General features: G+C 33.9%; 1 protein-coding gene across 3 annotated transcripts in view; it reads right to left on the bottom strand.

Moving 5' to 3' along the window:
• The window catches only part of CSMD3 (CUB and Sushi multiple domains 3), a 1,277,440-nt gene that overhangs the window by 629,623 nt on the left and 633,554 nt on the right, over positions 1 to 14,263 (bottom strand). For all 3 annotated transcript variants that reach the window (XM_011982326.1, XM_011982327.1, XM_011982328.1), the window contains one exon: positions 12,634 to 12,755. In XM_011982326.1, coding sequence (XP_011837716.1) covers positions 12,634 to 12,755 — 122 coding nt within the window. The remainder of the gene's footprint in view (positions 1 to 12,633; positions 12,756 to 14,263) is intronic.

The raw sequence follows: 14,263 nt of genomic DNA, 5'->3' as shown, positions 1-14,263 counted from the left end.
CTTCCTTCCTTCCTTCCTCCCTTCCTTCCTTTCTTTTTCTTTCCCTTTATAAATATACTTTTTAATTTTCTTGAGATAGGGTCTTGCTCTGTCACCCAGGCCGGAATGCAGCGGCAGGGTTATAGCTCATGCATCCTTAAACTCCTGGGCTCAAGTGATCCTTCCACCCCAGCCTCCTGATTAGCTGGGACTAAAGACATGTGCCACCATGCCCACCTGGCTAATTTTTAAAAATTGTTTTGTAGAAAAAGGGTCTTGCTATGTTGCCCAGGATGGTCTCAAATTCCTGGCCTCAAGTGATCCTCTCACCTTGGCTTCCCGAAGTAGCTCGCAGATATGAGTCACTGCATCTGGCCTCTTTTTTTTCTTTATTGATATGTATTTATCTTTATTTTGTATTATTTTTATTATTTTATTTTTATTTATCGATATTTATTATTTTTATTATTTTAATTTTATTTTTATTTTTATTTCTTGATATTTAATTTTATTGTACTTGCACAGAGTAATTCACTTTAAATAAAATATTTCAACTAAATAAACCATTTGAACAACAAAAACAATAAGTACTATTGGCAGGGGCTAGGAATAGTGAAGGATGTGCTATACAGGTATGGTTCACTTAGGAGGAGGGGAAAAAAAGATCGGCACTTTTGAAGTTGTGCTGCCAAGCCTGGGTGTTCTATAAATAGTGACCAGAACTACTTTTATTGGCTTGGGGAACCTTCTAGTTGTTTTTTAAAATTTCCATCTAATTGTTTTGTATCAAGATCTTCAGTCTACTACTAGGTTCTTTCTGAATCATGCTTTGTTAAGACTGGCAACCTGGCTTTAATTTCAGTTTATACCTGTACTGCTGCCTCAGGTTTGCTCTTGTTAGTTCCTACTCCATTATAGTAGATACTGTCAGTGCTCTAGGTGATCAATAATCCTCTTGGATGCGTCTTGCCTTTCCTGTTATCTGTTCATTATCTTGCATATACCATGCATTTGTCTCTAAATGTATATAGCTCTCAGTCTTCTGGAGACTGCTTTCAGGCTACACGAGCCTACTTGGTCCACACATGAGCCCTGAAAGATCTGGGTATCACTTACCCTATGATTATGGGGTACAGAAGTATGAGACCCCAGCTACTTTGCCTTGAGTTGGGATAAACTATCAGTTGTAATTTACACTGCATGAGATCCAGCGGAGGCTTGGATTTTGTCTGAAATTGCACCTTGCTTAACTTCCTTCTTATCCTGCCTCTCTCACTCCCTTAATAGTTTCTCCTGGGTGCACTTTCTTAATGAATCAGCAACATATAATTCCTTGTCTTGGGCCTGCTTTTTTGGGAACATAAATGAAGACAGCTCTAGTCTGTAGAAAAGTGACTCTCTGTGCCTGGCTGAGGTTTCAGATCTGGCACTGAAGCTTGGCAGAGGTACCAAATCTCCAAATATTTGGCACAAAGAACTAGTGCCTATAAATGGACTGATTAAATGAAGTGGCAAAAGGCTATCTCTAAAGATGGAAAAGTGACAAGAATTGTTCAGAAGAGTGTTACAGGTGGATTCAAGAGTGTATTCTGATGCCTGAAGAGTTTATGGGGAGAAAGATTAAGATTGTATTTAATGGATCTAAAGAAAACCATAGGCTTAAAGGTATTGAACATACCAAAGTAATATTTCACAGTTTAATTATTTTACCCTCATTATAAATTGGACCTTCACTACTTTCTTTTTTAAATAAGTCAAAGAATGGAAAGAGCTGTCTGAAAAGGAACTTCATCTCCTACTAGAAAAGGCTGTCTTTCTTTACATGAATTTAAGTTTGGGGTAAGTGTCCACAAAAACATAAGAGCAGAGAAAAACTCACTTATTACTTCACTTCAACAGAAATCAAATCTATGTTCCAGAATGATGTGAAATGTTGTAATGAAGTTTTATCAGAACTATATGAAAAACCCAGTAACTATGCCTTATGGTAGCTCTAGAGAAAATAATATACAGGTACAAATATTACTTAATATAAACGTAGTTAGCATTTATTTATAAAGCAGTACAAATACCAACAAAATATTTGCTATTCATTGTGCACTCATCTTAGACTGTGCTGTATCAAAGCACGTAGTAAATTTCAAATAATATATACTGCTTATTCATATTAATTAATTATTTTAATAACTGGTCACCCACTATGAACTAGGTACTATGCTTATGCTTACACATCCTTAATTACTCAACATATCTCAATATACATATAATGGTCTGTCTGATAATGTCATTCACTAAAAGTCAGCTTTGGAATAAAGGGATGGTATGAAAAATAAGCATATATAATTCCTTAAACTTACAAGATAATTTCTAATGTACAAAGTGCTGTTTGATTTATTAACTTGTGTGGCACTTCAAGACTCCTATGACATGGTGAGGTATGGATGATTACTTCTGATTTAAAGATGAGAAAACTGAGATTCAGAGAGGTGAGATGATCTGCACAACAATTCAGGGCTTTTGACTCAGGTTCACATTCTATCCATGCCTTATTCCACAAAAGGAAGGCATTTATAAGTAGGGTGGGAAGCTCCAAAGTGAATTTTTGAATATGTACACTTAAAATCATACCAGTTCCTATACCTCCTTCATTAATTCACCTTGGTCATGGAAAGCCATATTCTCTAAATCTTAAGATCCAAAAGTGATATGAGGCAAATTTAAAACAAAGTAAATAGTCATAGTTTTAAAATACAAAAACAAATATATGCTTTTGTCTAGTGTTATGCAACACTTTTTAAAGCCATAGTCAATACTTATTCTTTTGAGGATATATTTTATTTCTTCTGACAATGAAGACTTCTGTTAAGTTAGTGAGAGTTATAATCTGAACTGAAGTCAACCTCATATGCCTGTCTTTATTCTCTGTGAATTATGTTCTTCTATGCCTAGTTAATTTAATCTTTCATTACTTACCTCTCAATGAATTGTATTTTCTTCGTTGTGAGATTTGCTGACATCCTGGAGTCATCAAAATTATCCTCATAACAATAACTCAGTATTGATAAAAGTGTATTACATTTAAAGAGAGCAGGGGGGTGGTCAAAAAGCCATAAAGAATTATGCTCCTCTACATTTTCAGCTTAGTTCTTTACATTATATGGAAGAATTGTCTAACTAAAATCATTATAATTTTACTATAATTTACATGTTTATATTGGAAGAATCACATCTCAAAAATCTATGAGTAATCTAACAAAGTAAAGGTAGCTAACACTAGCATGTGTTTTAATCAGCTAGATTTTCTCCAACCAGATATGGATAAAAATAGAAGAAATAAGCATATTATCAATTTTCTGGCTATAGTGGAATGTGCTAGAATTATTCTAGAAGCAAACTGGAGTGTTAAATATTGCATTAGACTCTATTTATACTAGATGAGGAGATAAAAACAAAATGATGTATATCACAATCTCTTTGTCTCAGAGTTTTTTGGTGAGAAATAACAGAAAACCATTTTGGCTGGCTGAAGTAAAATATGTATTTTAAGTTATGAATGTTGGTTAATATTTAATTTATGTTAATGAGTAAAACATAACTATAAAAATGAATACATATGTTAAAACATCATTTGTTTGTCCATGATGTGAATGACTTCATTACTGAATCAGATCATAGTTTTTGAATACTGGAAGAATATTTTCTCAAATTTTTTGTGCCATTCACAATATAATCACTACAGACTCAATACCCTTCAGAATTGAATCTTTAGTATCAGCATTTTCTTCTTCACTTTCTATATCTACACAATGAAGAAAAGTTCTGATTTATTCAGTTTGCCTATTTCTATAGTGTAAATCATACCACTGTGTCCAAACTGAAGCTGCCAAAGAGACTGAATACAGATTGGGGAATAGATGTATAGTATTTCATGATTATATAGTAGCTCCAGCATATGGTCAAAATAAATTTAAATAACCTCATGGGCATAGCTAATAGTAAAGACTAGCAAGAGATTATGAAATAATGGGTTTTGTGTAATTATTATTTTTGTTTTTAATATAACATTATATTTTAGTCCAGATGATTTCACTTTTATTATTGGACATGCTTAACAATCAGCTTATTATATTTCTTATAATTACATTAGCAGCTCTCAAGAGCTGATAAAAGTTACTTCCAGCATACCACTGTATGGGATCTTCTTGGAAAATGAAGGTGGAAGGGTTAGGGACAGCGTAACTTTGACTGAAGTCCCTTTCAGGACCACCCAGCATGGCAGAAAGATAGTTTTTCAGTTTCTAAAAATTATGGAGAGCAGACGGATGCTGTGAAGCAAAAAAAACTAACATGGATTCAAGTCTACTACAGGCCCAGTTTCACCTTTTTTTTCTCACTCTTCCCCCTGATAATCTACCTGAGTACAATGTAAAACCCATGAGGGATAAAATTGTGTTATAAATGATATAAGGGAATTGTGATAAAAAGGACCTTTGAGCTAGGCGCGGTGGCTCACACCTGTAATCCTAGCACTTTGGGAGGCCGAGGAGGGCATATCACAAGGTCAGGAGTTCAAGATCAGCCTGGCCAACATGGTGAAACCTGATGTCTACTAAAAATGCAAAAATTAGCCAGGTGTGGTGGTGTGTGCCTATAATCCCTGCTACTTGGAGGCTGAGGCAGGAGAATTGCTTGAACCTGGGAGGCGAAGGTTGCAGTGAGCCAAGATGGCGCCATTGCACTCCAGCCTGGGTGACGTGGTGAGACTCCATCTCAAAAAAGGAACTTTGAATCTTCAGCTTCAAGAACTACACCTGGGATTAGTAGCTACTGAATACATGTTTATTTGAATGAATAAATAAGCAAGCATTCCCCAGTAGAAAGGAAGTCTCAATGATAGAACCAGTTGTAAAATTTGGGAGGACACCTATTAGATAAACGACAACAAGGAGATGGCAATAAAGGAAGAGAAAGGTTATACTGAGAAGATTGGTTCAGGGGTCAACAGAGCAGTGAGGGAGCCAGGAGCAGCAAGTCAGACAATTTGCTTAGAGAAGTTATTTTGGTGGGTTTCAAAGCTCCAGAAAGGAGGGTATGGATCAGCAATAGGACTTCAGTCCCTGAAAAAGGGACTAATGATGACAAGGCAAGATCCCAATCTAACAACTAAAGATAATAGAATGGACACATGGGTAGAAAACAGGACAGATTTTCAATCACTAGCACCAAACTTAAACACTCAAAAATAAATCCCAAACTTAATTTTCATTTTAGGGCATGTGATGGGATTAAAGTTAAGGGTGACTTCAAGCTGAGTTCTAGAATATCAGTTTAGGGCTGAAATTTTGATTTTTTTGTTTTCCTGCAAAAATCAACCTAATAGAAGAAAGTGGATTCAATCATATAGTAAGAAGGACTGGACACAGAATATAAGAAAGGAACTGCATGTTTCTCTCATTTGTTTGTTCTTTTAATTTTTAAAGGCAAATACACTTGAGTAATTCTGATCACTGTATTTTATTTTAATCAGTGCTTTCCAATCTTGGGTACGAAAATCACTTTGTAAGTAATACAAAGGAAATACGAAGGAAAATAATTAATGAGACACTCACATGAGATAGAGTTGTTCTTTTATCATCAATTAAGAAAAAATAGGTCAGGGGCGGTGGCTCATGCCTATAATCCCAGGACTTTGGGAGGCCGAGGTGGGTGGATCGAGAGGTCAGGAGATGGAGATCATCCTGTCTAACACGGTGAAACCCCGTCTCTACTAAAAATACAAAAAAAATTAGCCGGGCGTGGTGGCCCACACCTGTAGTCCCAGCTACTCCAGAGGATGAGGCAGCAGAATGGCGTGAACCCGGGAGGCGGAGCTTGCAGTGAGCTGAGATCGCGCCACTGCACTCCAGCCTGGGTGACAGAGCGAGACTCCATCTCAAAAATAAATAAATACATACATACATAGAAAGTGTTGTTCTGATTATATTAATAACATAAATACATTTTGCAATTTTTATTACTAATGTTACATTTTAAATAGTAGTTCAGATATACTTGAGACATTTAATCTGATTCTTCCATGGATATTTGTTTCCTGGGTTGGGAACGGGCAGTCTTCAATTACATAAAAATGTAACATTAGAAGAAGTATACAGAAAATATGCAAGAACATTTTCTATTAGGCATCCTACTCATTAGCTTTTGCCAGTCGTTCATCACTTCCTTTTTTTTTTTTTTTTTTTTTTTTTTTTTTATCCAGACGGTGTCTGTCTCTGTTGGCATGATCTCGGCTCACTGCAACCTCCCCCTCCCCTCCCGGTTCAAGCGATTCTCCTGCCTCAGCCTCCCTAGCAGCTGGGATTACAGGTGCCTGCCACCGTGACCGGCTAATTTTTGTATTTTTGTATTTTTAGTAGAGACAGGGTTTTGCCGATTTTTCAAGGCTGATCTCAAACTCCTGACCTCAGGTGATCTGTCATCCTCGGCATCCCAAAGTGTTCAGATCACCGGCGTGAGCCACCACACCTGGCCATTCATCCGCTATGTATTCTAACTGTGGCTTTCCCTCTAAGACTTTCTTTGAGATCTTTCAGTCTCATGGTTTCAAATAACATCTATAGCTGACAATTTGCAAACTTCCACCTCTATCCTTTTAAAAAAGGATATCTAGATTTTATTTCCAACTTGATACACAATCTAACAGATACTTCAAATATAACAAAGATAAACTGTTTTTTTCTCCTAAACTAGCTCCACCTGTAGCTTTTCCCTTTTACTTGAAATCAATACTGTGCTAATTATTCATGTGCTGCCTCTTAGCTCTAGCCAACCCTTCTGTATTCCGCCCTTTGATATTTGGGTTGGAATACTGCACATTACAATTCTCAGATTATTTTTTTTCTTTAGTGGCTGCCTAAACCTGCTAGCTCACATCCTTTCCTCAGAGGTCAGTGAGGAACCACCATGAAAGATTTCCCCCTGTGAAATTTGAGCACCAGGTCTAGATTGTTTTTACTGTAAGCTCTTAGGTTCTGGTAATACCACAGTTTTTACTTTTCTTTCTGGATGAAAAAAGGATGGTATCTGTCTATAGAGTTGTTGCTTCTTCATTAATTTTTACTCTTTATGCATTACATACGCAATGCCTGTGTAACAATTACCCAAATTACATGCCATTCATTTTAAATAGGTAATATAGATTATATTTTTCTGACTAGACCTTGTCAGCATAGTCATTCTTATCAAGAGTGAGTCTAAGACCTTCAAAAATGTGTTTTGTGGGAGTGGTATGCTTATTTTTTGGTCTTGTCAAAGCTTAGTTCTTGGACAGTAAAAAATGTCATATGCAATTACTTATCTTCTGTGATTGAAACAGATTTTGAAAACAAAATTTGTGGGGAGAGGGCAAGGGGTTGCTGCACTTGATGGCTAACATATTGAAGACTACAAGGACAATGGAGGGGATAGCGATTGATGACTGCATGGAAACTAGAAAGAGAAATTACAGCTCACATCATGGTCAGAAAACAATAGACCTTCTATGGTGAACTTGCAGCACTGGGCAGTTATGGCTAAAACATACCCAAAATTTAATTATGCAAGTTACCTAATTACAATGTAATCTGAACTTACAGATTCACAAAGTTTCTTATGTGGAAACTACGGCATTAATTGAGAAGGAATGATCATGAAATTTAAAATAGAGACATTTGGATGCTCTGTGATAAAGTGCAGAATCTTTTTTTTTTTGATTTTTATATGTTTATTTATTTATTTATTTTTATTATTATACTTTAAGTTCTAGGGTACATGTGCATAACGTGCAGGTTTGTTACATATGTATACTTGTGCCATGTTGGTGTGCTGCACCCATCAACTCGTCAGCACCCATCAACCTGTCATTTACATCAGGTAAAACTCAGAATGCAATCCGTCCCCCTCCCCTCTCCCCATAATATGTCCCGGTGTGTGATGTTTCCCTTCCCGAGTCCAAGTGATCTCATTGTTCAGCTCCCACCTATGAGTTAGAACACGTGGTGTTTGGTTTTCTGTACTTGCGATAGTTTGCTGAGAATGATGGTTTCCAGCTGCATCCATGTCCCTACAAAGGACACAAACTCATCCTTTTTTATGGCTGCATAGTATTCCATGGTGTATATGTGCCACATTTTCTTAATCCAGTCTGTCACTGATGGACATTTGGGTTGATTCCAAGTCTTTGCTATTGTAAATAGTGCCGCAATGAACATACGTGTGCATGTGAAAGTGCAGAATTTTAAAACCCAGTCTTTCAGAGTTCTTTCTGCCAGTTTCTGCCATTCCATTTTTCCTTTCCCTGAAGTCCTAGCAAAAACTTCACCTGAGGCAATTGCCTTACAATGAGGCATTTATTCTCTTCAATACCCACCACCATCACCTTTCATTCTCCACACAGAACAATCAAATAGAACTCTCAGTGGTGATGGAAATGGTCAATATGGTAGCCACTAGCAATGTAAGGCTAATTTGAATTGTGATGTGATAAACTTGCTAAATACATTGTAGATTTCAAAGATTAAGAATAAAAGGAGAGATGGTAAATTCTTGCATTAATTTTATGCCAAATACATGTTGAAATTATATCTGTGGTTAAATAAAATATACAATTAAAATTCATTTTATCTCTTAAAAATGTGGCTACTGAAAAATTCAAAATTAAATATGCAGCTCACATTCCATTTCTATTAGCTAGACCAATACCCTTCAAACTCTTGCTCACATATATAAAAAGATTTTGGAAACTGTGCTTTCTCACAATTTTACATTGACATCTATTATTTAAAATTCTTAGTGTGAATAGATGCAAAGGATGCAATTTCTACTTTAATTTTGCAAGTGTTTTAAATATAGTTTTCTCAAAATCTTGCATCATTAGCTAACTCAATTTATAGAAAATATCCATGATAGTTTATAAATGCAAAAACTGTAAAATCAATCAGACAATTCAGAAACTCTTTCTGTCTAAAAAAGTCAGACTTTTTGTCTTAATTAAAATTGACCTATAATATCCTAACTATCATGAGTTCTATATAAACATAAATAGACATACAAATAGTGGAATTGAAAAATAGATGAATGGATGAATGACAATTAGATGATAGATGACAGGTAGATACATAACATACGTACTTGTATACATAAATAGATACATAGAGAAATAGATGATAGCTACACAGATGCATAGATGCAGACATGGGCTTTCTATGAGTTTGTTGCTTGGTTAATATGATGTGATTCCCTTCAAATATGTCTTAGTGAAGCTTTTTGTTTCTTTGCTTTGTCTCAAGATCTGTCCCTCAGGAGCTATGAATCTGGGATTTCCTATTCTAATTCTCCAGAGTTTTATTTACACTCAAGCAATGTAATATATTAATATTCCAGTTGGAGAAGTAATATATGATTCTCTTTTGAAACTTGGAAAAACAAGTACAAGAGGGAAAGTGATAAAGAAGAACAAACAGATTCAGGTATGTCTTCAGTCTTCATTTCACACATGGAGCTGATGTTGAATGTGCACATTAATGCAAGAAGAACAATTAATTCAAAGACTAGGTACGTTTAAAGTACTAGTCTAATATTTTAACTTGCTGTCATGAAGAAACCCTCAAATATTTTCATCACTCAAATGCCATAATTAAAGGAAACATTCCCTTACAGAAGCTTGTGGAAGTGGCATAAAGGAATATCAAAAATGTATATTAGTTTAGACTACAATGCTCAGTTATTACATTTTGTTTTCTGTGAACTTAATTGCAATGTTGGTAAACTGATTAGTAATAATGACTATAATTTAATGTTTAATGTTTTAGAATAAGATAGTCACCTATAAATTATTCAATCACATAATGAAATATAGAAGAAAATTATATGTAATGATAATTTTGGATTAATACATGTTAAGTCCAGTAAATAACAGGAAAGAAGTATGTTTCTTGAGGAGATGGCAGCATTTGGCAATAAAAATAGATGTCATTTAAAGTGAACTTGCTTTGTATCAGGAACTTCACATGTTCCTTTCTGTATGACCTTATGATATGGTATTATGACCTCTAATCTATGAAAAAGAAACTGTGGTTGGGCTCTCATAGTGAGAGTAACAGCCTAGATTGAAACTTGTTTAATTAATTTAATCAAATTTTAAATCTCAGGTTACTTTTTCCATCAATCATGTACTTTTTTTGGTACATTTAGAACACCATAATTGCTCAAATATACAGAAAATCATGAACAATAATTACTGAACAAATTATAAATGTAGAAGTATTAAGCACCTTGGTTAATTCGGATGTATGCAAACTAGTATAGCTGTGTGCTTATGATTTATACCAACAATTTCCTTCTGAAAAGCGTTCCAAGGAGTAATCTATGAAAGCAAATATCTCTAACAGTGTTTTTAAAACTGTGTACTATAACCTGTTAGTGCGTCATGAAATTAATTTAGTGGGACATAATCAATGTTTTAATAATAAACAGATTACAGTCGACTGGAAAGGAAAATACAGGAGCACATTCATGTAAAGGAAAATGTTTCATATGTGTGAAACTGTGGTGTGTGTGGTGTGTGTGTGTGTTTGAACAAGGTAAAATATAATTCTTACTGTGGCTCATGATGAATAATTCTTGTAAACCAATTTTCGCAAGACATCTTAAAAAAGAGTTAAGCTAACTGATCAAAATTAAATGTCTATATTTATTAATAAAAAATAGCAAAGAACTGAAAGTAATTATGTTCTCCTAAGAAAATAATTTGCATTTTTTGGAGAAAAAGGAGAAATACATTTGAGTAGATTAGGTAATATAAACAAGTAGAAATGTGACAACCTCTGAAACTTCATTTAATTCCATAATGATAATGATTTAAAGTTAGCAAAGCAGACATCTTATAGAACATGAGATAATGCCACATTTTGATGACAATTACATGTAATTGCAAAGACAAAACAATATCTCTATCTCAATGAAAGATTAATTAAATGTGTTTATTCCATATTTTATAATGAATTAGCTGCGTCTATCTTAGAAAAATATATTTATACCTTCCTGTGAGATAAGTCTTTGTACCTACACGTATCTCATAAAGTACACAGCTCTGACCTTTGCTAACTATGTGATCTTCGACAAGTTATTTATAGGTTTGCTTAAATGCAGATAATAAAAGTATCTCCTTCGTGAGAGTCTTACAAGGAATAAATAATTCATAAAAAGTGCCAGAAAAAAACTTCTGAGAATAGTGTACAGCATGCTGCTGAGTGTTCAACAAATGTCAGTTTTCCAAGTACTTCATGTTTTTTTGTTTTTTTGTTTTTCCTCAACAACCAATAATTTGCACAGAGAAAGAAATCAATAAATATTTGTTGCACTGAATTGAACTGACGACACAGGTTGGGTGGATAACATGATTTCCTTCATGCAACGGAGGGATTTGATTTAGAAATTTACTCAAGTTTATAGAGATAATTTGGGGCAGAGTAGGTTTCTGATCTAGTTCTTCTGATTTATAAAGCAAGGCTCTTCTGTGAAACAAATCTAATTGTCCCTGTGTTGAGTCTTAAACCAACTCTGCTGATCTTAGAATTAGGTTTCAAGAACTTGACAGGTGATCACAAAAATTCCCGGGAGGCAATATGTACTTTAATAACAATGAATTAATAATGTATTTCAAGGCCTTATTAGCTTTACTAACAAGTGTGCTTGCATTATCGTACTTATTTCTTGCGATACTATAAAATACGTGCCTTTATTATTCACATTTCATAGATATAGATAAAGAAACAACATGAGAGAGGTTAAATAACTTAAAGTTATCTGAAAATTATACATCAGTATATGAAACACAATCTGGCCCAATTTCAAGAGCTCTACCACCAAACTTTTTAAAATCTAGCCTAAAGAAGCTATCACATAATCTGAAGATCTGAGAGAAATGATGAATTTTCCTATTTAGGTCCTCTCTACTGTTATAAAATCAAGTCTTACAAACAGAAGCAGGATAGCAGGATAGTAAGAGCAGGAAAGAAAAATCAGCAAAATTTTCAGCTGCTTTTACGTTCATTGTATTATAATTTTGCATGAGGTATAGTGGCATGTACATATTTGGATGTGTTACTCATATTAGAATCAAATAGAAAGGCAATTCAACTTTTTGAAATATCCATAATATAAATTCTTTATTAATGCAGGGCACATTAAACAAACTATTCCAAATAAATAGTTATGTGATATATAGCAATAGAGGAACATTGACATGAAAGTCAACTATGTATAAAAACACGATTGACCTGAATTATGTGTCAAACAGAAAAGATACAACAACAGCCACTATTCATGATTCCTTTTAAAAAGAATACACTTAACAACCTTCAAAAATGTATCTCAGAAAGCATTCCTTTATAATTTTAACATTTTCATGTATACATTATTAGCTTGGAGTAGAGTTGTATTATTTTTTATTTTTTCCCAAATTTCTCATATAAACTTGGTTTATAAACGGATAAGTAGGGAAAATTGCCAAAATTCTACTTGATTTATAAATTTTCTGTACTGCATGCTCCGTATAATTTCTTTGCCTTTGTCTTTATGATTATGACTTTTTTTTGACCACAGATGGTGTTCTCTTACCTTATTTGTATTCACTGCAGTGATGACCCAGACACACTGTGCGTTGCTGTCATACTGGAATGGAAAGTTGGGAGATGTAAAGGTACCACTTGGTCCTTGAAGATTAGAGCCACACGTTTTCACTAAAAGAGAAATTGCATTTTAAAAGATGAACATATGCCACATGTAAAATTACAACAATAAACTATCTTGCAAATAGACTTTAAATTCAAAATGACACAATTATAACCACATTGAAATATACATTATGGTATTCTAATGTCACTTATGAAAATACAGTGTTTATAACACCCTGGGATTCACGAGCTCAATATTTTCAACGTTAATGGAAAACTAGTTATGAATAGAAATGTGAGGCATGATAAATTGTTCTCTGATTTTAAATAGGTGTGTTTAATTAGAGAAAGGTATATTTACCCAATATTTACCCACAAAGAGAGTGAAACAGAGCCTTGGATTAATGAAGCAATCCAGAAAGTGTTTTTATTTGTGTTTGTTAAGTACCCTAGGACTCACAATCGCGCAGTTGAGAACCATTAATAGTAAAACTTCTCTTTCTGTACCTACAACTATGAATTAAAGAACTCAGACTAAAAAAAAAAAAAAAAAGTTACATTTAAGTAATTTTAATGAATTCCCACAAAAGTTGAAAGTTGTAGAATTTTCTGTTTTCTAACTCATCTTTCCTCTACTTAATAAATGAGCTAGTGACCATACTGTTTCTGTTTCTTAACTTGCTTCTTGACCACCACGAATTTCTGTATGCCACTACTTTTGATCTGGATTTCTTTGCCCCATTCTATCAAATCCTGCCCATATTATCATTTTCTAATCCATCAAAAATAATCTAATTCATGTTTAAATGATGAACAGTTAAATGTATATTTTCATATGCACTTAAATTTGTGCATAGTTACCTTCATCATCACTTTGAAAATCAGTTTATGGACCTCCTAAAAGTTTTCTTGACATGGTCAAAGTCATGCTTCTAGTACATAGTAGTCAGAATTTTGGCCCAGGTCTTCTGACTCAAGTCTTGTTTTTTAAATCACTAAAAGTGTGTCTTTCTTATATGTTACATGTAGATTTCTTTATTAGTTTCTTCTCTTCATAGCATAAATCTATTTCAGACAACTTTCCTGCAACTTGATGGTTATATCTTATGTTGATTTAATAGTTACAGTACTTTTAATTATATTGTGAGTGTGTGCATATAATTTCTATATTTTAACCAATAAAATCATATTATTTTGTATTGAAAAAAATAATAAATTGTATTTTTCTTCCCTTACCATTATTTGCAATTTAATCTTTTTTCCCATTTACTACTTAACTTCTTGTAAATATTCTATGCTCACTACTCCATCTTCCTCTCCCCTTTCAGTCTTCAAAATATTTCAGTCTGATTCTCATTCTTATTTCAGTGTTTAAATTGTTTTTTTAAAGCCAGCAATGAACTCATAATTGCTAAATATAGTATCTCTTCCTTTTTTCCACATATTTGATATCTCAGCAGTAATGCAAAGTATTGATAAGCTTTGAAATTCTCTGCCTTCCCTCACATAGTATTAAGCTCTCCTGATTATTTGCATGTATGTTTTAAATAGTTCTGCTCTACCATATTATTTGT

The sequence above is a fragment of the Mandrillus leucophaeus genome, unplaced genomic scaffold, assembly GCF_000951045.1.
Source record: "Mandrillus leucophaeus isolate KB7577 unplaced genomic scaffold, Mleu.le_1.0 Scaffold239, whole genome shotgun sequence".
Classification (NCBI taxonomy): domain Eukaryota; kingdom Metazoa; phylum Chordata; class Mammalia; order Primates; family Cercopithecidae; genus Mandrillus; species Mandrillus leucophaeus.
The sequence above is the reverse complement of the archived record's forward strand: the minus strand, read 5'-3'. Positions and strand labels throughout refer to the sequence as shown.